Genomic DNA, 9001 nt, shown 5'->3' on the forward strand with positions numbered 1-9001 from the left:
GATTCTCACTGGCCATGAAAGCTCCTGCTGGGGTTGCTGTAATTCAGTTGCACCTTGACAGCAAGTGTGTCCGTGTATGATCTTGATGTAATATATTCATGTAATGAAAATAGCCCTTTGCAATAAACAATCACAACAAATGCTAAGCATTGTCAAGAGGTTGGGGGGGGGCTGGGAGGAGGCTTGTTCTGGCCACATGGTATCCTTGGACGAGATGTGGTGGGATGGTCCCCCCTCCAGCCTGCCATGTCAGGTAATACATTTTCCCCAGTTGCCTGATGCTTGGATCCATCCCTAAGTAGTGCCTTTGCTCCTTTGTATTCATTAAATAAGCCAGTGGCTACTTTTTTTTAAACCAAAAATGGTTGTGCATGTGATTATTCCTCCCAAAGCCTCACACTCTCTGTCTCTTTGAACCTGTAAAAGGTTTGACTCTCAAAAGTGTATACCCCAAAATCTTGTTGGTCTATAAGGTGCTAGTGGATATGAATCTAACAAAATTCCAAAAAAAGCAAAGCAACATATATGGGTATAAATATTGTTATTTGCATTGGTGGAAAGGTAGTGGTGGTGGGAGGAACAGGTAAGGGGTGATACAATGTCAGAGCATAGAGCTACCTTATTTTGAAAAGCATATTTCCCAACTGACTACTTCAAACCACATTTCAGCAGCATGCCTACATGACATGGAAGTGACATGGGCACATTGTGGGAATTTGGGTGTAATACTCTGGTTTTGGGGCACTTTGACATCATATAGAAATGTTGCTGAAATGCTAGGCATTCCTCGCTTTTGGGGGGTTAATTTCCACTGGCTGATCAGCGGGCTGGTGGCAGAGAGGTGGAGCCTAGCAGCGGAAGACCCCACCCCCACCCCCACCCCCACTGGGGATTTTGGCTTCCCTACTAATATTTAAGCTGTGATAATTGCTACTAAGTAGGAATATTCCTACCCTTCCAACTCAAAAAGAGAACATCAATTTTTGTAAGAGTCCAAAAGAGGACAGACACTAAAAAAGAGGACATGTTCTCTAAAAAGAGGACATTTGGTAATCCTATCAGAGCAGCTTAAATGAGACCAAGTTGCCACAACAAGTGTTGGCCCAGATTTCTGCCATCACAATTTTGTGTTGTACAAAGGGGGCATTTACATAACTTCTAAGTGTCTATTTGGTGCTTTAGAACTGATATGAAGGTCACAAAAGTGAAGATATGTAGGGACTGTTTCTCCACTACCAGTACCATGAATCTCACTGGGCAGTTTTCCCATCCGTTGCTTGAGTTCCACAATTAATACCCATAATGAAGTCAGGCAGACTGAAGGCCCTGGATCTGAGTTAAACTTTTATTTCGAGATATCATAAGGCACAGTAGGAAAATTTGTATTTTAAGTGGTACAAATTTATTATACATCTGATTTACTTCCACAAGCTTTGAAGTACAGATGATGGTCAAGCCTGTTAGATCTACCCCAACTCACTGCAGACCTGAAGTAAATCACTGCTGCAGACAAGCCTATGGGAAATTTTTATGCTACCAATAAATATCTGCCCCACAACCAGAATCTGAGTTAGGATGTCATAGATCTTCTGGGAGGCGGATGGCATTAATCTTTTGAGAGGCACATAGTTTCAGAACTGTGGTAATTTCAAGATGAAGTAGACAATATAGGCTTCTTGCATCTAGCACAGCCTTAGCTATATAAGAACATATTTTCTAGTACTGACCCAGCAGTTGGTGTTTCTTTGAGCTGTTCCCCCCGCCAGACAAAAGTTCCTATATATTTCTATGGATTCCATTTTTTAAAATTATGTACATTTCAGAATGCCTTTTGACATTCTGCATCATATTCTATTATTCCTTTTCCCCACACAGTTCAAAACCAACTTTCCTGGCCTCACACCACTAGGTAGCTTTGTCTGGGGTCCAAAGTTAGCAGTCCTACAGATCATCAGGTATTTTTGTCTGGGGGCCCAAAGCTGGTTGTCCCAATTTGCTTCTTCTGTAAAATAATTTTTACAGAAATCCCATCTTTTTCTTATTGACTTCAGGAAGATTAACTAAACCTTCAGGTAATAAAAGCTAGGAAATAACCATCTTGACTTTTGCTTGCCCACCTGAAGGCTAATGTTTCTGTCCCTCTGTTGGGAAGCCAACAGCAACTTCACAGAACGTTGCAGCCGAGCCAGATGCTGTGCAGAGGTATCTGGCACCGATTCTAACCAGACTGTCACTCTCAGGTCAGCCCCTACATTTCTGCTGACCAGATTGGCGTTCAATATGAGATCATGTCTTTCCAGAGAAATCCCACTAATACCTTCATTCTGTGAAACTGGTATATATAGAGGGGAGTTGCCTACATCGCCACTGTGCAGTCCCACAAAGACCTCACTGTCACCAAAGCGACTGCACTGTCTGCTCTCCACCTCCAAGCTTCCCACAGCAGAGATCATGGATATTACCATTCAGCACCCCTGGTTCAAACGAGCACTTGGTCCCTTAATTCCAAGCCGTTTGTTCGACCAGTTTTTTGGAGAAGGTCTTTTTGATTATGATCTCCTGCCTTTGTTTTCCTCTACCATCAGCCCTTACTACAGGCAATCTCTCTTCCGCACTGTTCTGGAGTCAGGTGTTTCTGAGGTAAGATTCTTGTTTTTGAATACATTACAGCTCTTTTATGAGTTAAAATGAACTCACCATCAGATATTTGCATGGAGGTAGATAGATTAGAAACCAGGAGGAATTCATTATGACCTTAGCAAAAAAAAGTGTAGTTCAGAAATTTTGTGATATCAGTTTCATAAAAAGAAACAGATTAAGAGGTTAAGGACATGCTGGATATTTGAAGGGTGTATGTTTCATGATTAGAGGAACACAGATTTCTGTATGAGTAAATCCATTTTCATCTTTAAAAATTGGGGGGGGGTATAGCTAGAAGTGAATTCAGACTGGGATAATCATAAATTTTTCTGCTTTAAAAATATATTGTTATTGGTATACCAACAGACCGAAGGCTGCCTATAGAGACAATATTTTGTTCTTCAGATCTGAAATGCTGTCCTGTTTGAGGTTTGAAAAAAATCTTCTGTAGACATTTTAAAGGTATACTTCAGAAATCTAGTAGCAATTCAACACATGAAAACCTGTGGCAGCTTTTACAACTCACCTGTAGTGATTCTATGTGAGTGGGTTTTTACAGTCATGAGGGCAGCATCAGTCACACCTACTGCTGAAAGGATATAAATCTATTTTGGGGTGCTGGGGCCAAAGAGATTGTCTAAGAAATGTCACAAAATAAATGTAGAATAAATCTTAATAAGTTAAGTGCCATAATTGTAATTGTCCTATTGAAATGGAATGGAGAAAAATTAAGGGAAACAAAGACGCTCCATGATGTATTTCAAACAGCTAATAAGAAAATTAAAAGATAGGGAAACAGGCTCTCATCCTACTCACCAAGCCTGTCAATTCAGAATAGTTAGATTTAAACCTGTGTTGTTCCACTGGAGTAAGTAACTCTCATGTTCAAGCCAGAGCCAGGCTCGGTTATCTAGGATATCTTTCTCCTTCTTGCTTTAAGTCTCATCCAGGATTCTTAGGGGCCTTCCAAAGCTTTGTATACTTATGGGTAAACACATGCACTCCTGCCAAACACTTTGTAGTTCATAGACTCAGAATACTGTTCTACTTGGGAAAAAAATTACTTTGAAAATAATCAATGCTACCAAAGTTAATACAATGACTCCAGTAACTTTACTAAACTTCAGATCAAATCTTGATCATGTAGCCATCCCAAATAATTTAACAGAGACTATACAGTAGATAAGAGCCTCTTGTGGCGCAGAGTGGTAAGGCAGCCGTCTGAAAGCTTTGCCCATAAGGCTGGGAGTTCAATCCCAGCAGCCGGCTCAAGGTTGACTCAGCCTTCCATCCTTCCGAGGTCGGTAAAATGAGTACCCAGCTTGCTGGGGGGTAAACGGTCATGACTGGGGAAGGCACTGGCAAACCACCCCGTATTCAGTCTGCCATGAAAATGCTAGAGGGCGTCACCCCAAGGGTCAGACATGACTCGGTGCTTGCACAGGGGATACCTTTACCTTTACCTATACAGTAGATATGGGAGGGAAGGCAACATGATATAGTCCAGTCTCATCAAATCTTGGAAGCTAAGCAGGGTATGTACTCGGAAGGGAGAAAACCATGGAAGACTCTGCAGAGGAAGGCAATGGCAAACAATCTCTGTTTCTCACTCGCCTTGAAAGCCCCTTGCCGGGGTCACCATAAGTCAGCTGTGACTTGATTGCACTCTACTCACACACCAGAGAGTCAATACAAGAGGTACTTCATTAAAAATAATGATAAACACCAAGTCTTGACAACATTTTGAATTCTAATGCTTTTGGGGTGGGGGCTTATTTCTCATTGTTTCTATTTCAGGTGAGATCTGACCGGGACAAGTTTACAATCTTTTTGGATGTAAAACATTTCTCCCCTGAAGATTTGAGCGTGAAGATCATCGATGACTTTGTGGAAATCCATGGCAAACACAATGAGAGACAGGTAAATGGATGTGCCAAGAGTAAATTATTTAGATGAAAAGAAAATTTAGACTCAACTACTTAATGTGTATATGCTGTAGGAAAAGTCAAACATGGGCTATGATGTTAATGTTATGTTCAGCTTTGTAAATCACTGTTCACCCACGTGTACTCCATAGTTCATCAGACTGTAGGTATTGTTAGATAATGATCTATAATTATAGAAAGAATGTACTCTGGTGCCTCAAGACATGGTCTGTGCTTTAATGACTCTTAATGACTCCTTGAAGCCCTCCCAGTTTGAGTTTTCTCAGCAAGAGGCAAGATGAAAATGTTCACTCCATTTACTAAGGGTAGGAAAAGGTGAACTGAAAGAATAAGAAAGTGTTATAACCTGAAGACTACAGAGGAGTAATTTTTGTAGTTTTAATGGAAAGTGAAGGTTATTTAAAAAAAGAAGTGAGAAATTATCTTTTAGGTATGTTTTAAGTACAGGATCTCTTGTCTTGTCCTATGCAAGGGATTGATCAAAATCATTCAAATTTCAAAAACTTTTAATGTCATAGTAACAACAATCCAAGTGTATAATCAAAATCAGATATATTCGAACTACTTGGAATTAACAGATTTTAGTGATAGTAGTAATAATGAAACCTAAACATGGAACAATGCATATGACAAGATAAAATTAGAATATTAATTAAATTAAATTAAACATTTATAGGATATTTAAATAGGAATTAATAGTTAGTCGCTAATAACATTAACTAGAGGGAAAGTCGTTATACAGATACCCTCCTATCCTAAAGAAATATAAGAGACAAGTTATTCCATGCAGGAGAAAGTGTTGATATATTCTGAGTAACTGCAGCGATTTATTCTTCTGGCTTGGTAATTAGATCTATACTTGTTTACATATGCCTTATGTAAACACAAGCTCATGCCACACACTTTAGATTTTTAACACTGTTGGTCTTCTTGTCTCTTCTCAGGATGACCACGGGTACATCTCCCGTGAATTCCACCGCAGGTACCGCCTCCCTTCCAATGTGGACCAGTCGGCCATCTCCTGCTCTCTGTCTGCCGATGGGATGCTGACCTTCTCTGCTCCCAAGGTCCAGTCCAACACTGACCTGAGCCACAGTGAGAGACCAATTCCTGTATCCCGTGAAGAGAAGCCAACCTCGGCTCCTTCTTCCTAGGCTGAACCTGCTGCTGCTGAAGCATCCAGGCTGTCACTTCTTGCAGGCCTCATTCACAGAGCCATTACATAGATATCAGTGAATATCTAGAAGGGTTTCTTTTTTTTTCCTTTTCCTTTCTTCTTTTTGGTTCTAATTTTTATCTTGGATGGAATGAGAGGCTGGGTGAACTTGGAAGCTCTAAGCCTAGAGCACTGTGATGTCAGGGCGGCCCAAAAGACGAAGTGCGCTGCAGGGCTGATGTACTTGCTGAAAAGGGGCCTCTAGCATCTTACAAGCCCACCAGGACCAGCAAGCAGCATTAGCTCTCAGCGCCTCAGTTGTGGTTTGGTGCAGCAAAAGCAGCCATACAGAATGGTCCTCTGCTAAAGCAATTCAGACACAGAAGCAAATGAGAGCTAAGCTGATTACTGAGAAAAAGAACCAGCTAGAGTGTATGGCATTCACAATGAATGTGCCATGAGCTCTTTCAGGTAAAAGGAGAAATAAGAAAATAAGTCTTGGGTGGGGCTGTAACTTTTTTCAGCAAAGGTTTTTAAAAAAACAAGTGTATCTCTTTACATCCACCGCAGTGTCCTCTTCTCTGAGTGGCCACTGATGCAAAGACAAGCATGCCTCTGATGTCTTTGCAGACCCCCCTCCCCCCCCCCCCCGGTCCATCACAGTGCTGAAGCTTCCTACCCCTTCCAAGCTCTCCCCGGGCCTGCATGTATCACGCCATCTTCCTTAATCTTGCTGTAATTCTAACATAGCTCCACCTGTTCTACTGATATCTGACACACAATCTGAGAACTCAGCCAGTGGCAGTCAATAAAGAAAATGTGAAACAAGCAACTGGTGTTCCCTTCTTTATGTCACCTAAGAGACCGAGTGGTTTGAGCATAAATTCAAGGCTGCAACTTCTCCCCAGAGGATCAGTTTATCTCACAAACAGTAGCAACACTTTTCTTTCTTTTTCTGAAGGCAGCACTGGGCTTGATTTAAACATGGTAAGGCAAAAGCACTGAGCTGAGGGGAATTTAGTATCATTTGCACAGGGTCTTTTTTAATTGGAGAGCTACCGATACAAAGCAGCTATTCATAGCAGCTCCAGTAGGGGTATCTACACATTTGGAATACATGTTAGGTATGCAGAAAGGAGTAAAGGGCTGGGTTAAGAACAATTAGCCTGCTCAAGCACCTGAAAACTTAAAAAAAATATCTTGAAATGATATGAAGGTCCAAATTATTCCTTTGTCTGTCAATTCTTTGAGGCCTCCAAATTGTAATAATAATAATGATGGTGGTAGGGATGATATGGTCAACAAACAAACAAACAAACAAACAAACAAAAACCACTGTAACCACAGCAACACAACCATAAATCAGCAGTACTGGGAATAAAAGACAACACAGCTAGACATCTTTCACCTTTCAAAATAATTTTTGTGAAAATAAACATAATAAAATAAATCTCATAAGAATACACAGCAGGCAAATAGAGGCAGGGAGGCTGTTCCACAATGAAGGGACTGTAACAGTTTGGTAGACCCCAACCCTACTTCTAAAAGGGGAACATAGAGTGTGGCATCTGTTGACCACTTCATGGTCTGCAAGGTTCATACAAGGACAAGTGGCTGTTAAGATGCCCTGATTCTAGGGTTCCCAGCTCTAGGTTGAGAAATACCTTGAGACTTTAGGGGTGGAACTGGGAGTGGGCAGGATTTGGAGCAGGGAGGGACTTCAATGGAGTATAATGCTATGGAATCTACCCTCCAGAGCAGCCATTTACTCCAGGGAAATTGATCTCTGCTGTCTGGAGAGAAGCTCAAAAATTGGCATCCCTACCTGATAGCAAAGCCATCTCAGGTCCTAGAAGAACTAGCACTTCAAATAGTACCCAGAAACAAACTGGCAGCCAATGCTGCTTTCGGAATAAGCATGCATTTCCCAACAGTCTTTAGCAAGTTGAAACAGCATTTACAGCCAATGCGGTTAAACAGTAAAACCTGACCCAGTATACATATGGCAGCTAGGATTGCCAGCATCCAGCTGCTGACTGGACATCTCCTGGAATTACAAGTATTTTTCAGACTACAGAGATCAGTTTTTCTGGAGAAAACGGCTGTACTGGAGGGTACACTCACCTCTGACTGCACCACCAAATCTCCATACGTTTTCCAACTCAGAATTGGCAGTCCTAATAACAAGTAATATTTTGTTGTTGATAGGTGCAAAGTTGTGTCCGATTTAGGAAGCTTTTAAACAGAATCCTGGAGAAGACATAAGCAGAAATGGTTTGATCTTCAGGGGAAAAAATAATAAGTTTTAAACAGGTAAATCAGTCATTTAATGATCTGTCACTCCAACAGGCAGCCCAGACATGTCGAGGAAACTCTTTTTCTGACAATATAGGATAGCAGTGAATGAAGAATGAATGTGCATGTTAAGTGCTGTCAAATTACTTCCCACTGATGGCAATCCTAGGAATGAATGATCCCCAAATTGGCTTATTGTTAAGATGATACCACTGTAGAAAGATAAGCATAGAAGACTTATTCCAATTCCATCAGTTCTGCTGTTTAGAAAAATACAGAAAGGACTGGCTGAAATTTCACAAGCCTTATGGCATTCGTTGTCATCCTGTGGATATCCTGGCACAAGCGTTCTGCTGATGGTCCATCATATTGCAGGAAATGGAACTGAAGTAAGAAACTGAATGAACTCTGATTATTAAGGAGGAAAATGCGGTTGCTGCCATATGGACATTGCTGAACTTTTGGGGCCTCACTGGTGGGTACATGTCTAGGAAAATCAAGCCCACCAATTATGCTGAGCTGAAAAGGGACTGAACTTCACAGTAGTGTCCACAAGATGTCAGACTTTCCCAAAGATTCAACACAGGAGCGGCTCAAGTCAGTTGTAAGTGTTGAGGGCATCTCTAGAGTTGTCAGATCCAGCTGGAAAACTCCTGGAGATTTGGGAGTGGGACCTGGGAAGGACATGGGCCTTGGTAGAGTACAATGCTGTGGACTCTGTCCTCCAAAACACCCATTTTCTCCAGCAGAACTGTTCTCGGCAATCTGGAGATGATCTATAATCCCTACATCCCATCTGGAGGCTGGCATCCCTAGCATCACCTAATAGTACAATCCTCAATCCACATTGCTTTTTAAGAACACAATACTTAATAACAATTCCTGCTTTCAAATGTCACAAAACTGACCATGGTTGCCAACGTAGATATTGAGCACAGAGCTGGGACATTTTAGCATTCTTTAC

At 41.4% G+C, this 9001-nt stretch overlaps 1 protein-coding gene across 1 annotated transcript; it reads left to right on the forward strand.

Moving 5' to 3' along the window:
- Window positions 1–2351: 2351 nt before the first annotated feature.
- CRYAA (crystallin alpha A) lies at window positions 2352–6570 on the forward strand. The gene is made up of 3 exons (XM_077342821.1): window positions 2352–2640; window positions 4438–4560; window positions 5531–6570. Exons 1-3 carry the CDS (start codon window positions 2452–2454, stop codon window positions 5738–5740), a joined length of 522 nt encoding a protein of 173 aa, XP_077198936.1. The 5' UTR covers window positions 2352–2451; the 3' UTR covers window positions 5741–6570.
- The last annotated feature ends 2431 nt before the right edge of the window (window positions 6571–9001 follow it).

Source organism: Paroedura picta, chromosome 6 (assembly GCF_049243985.1).
Source record: "Paroedura picta isolate Pp20150507F chromosome 6, Ppicta_v3.0, whole genome shotgun sequence".
In the NCBI taxonomy this organism is placed as follows: Eukaryota; Metazoa; Chordata; class Lepidosauria; order Squamata; family Gekkonidae; genus Paroedura; species Paroedura picta.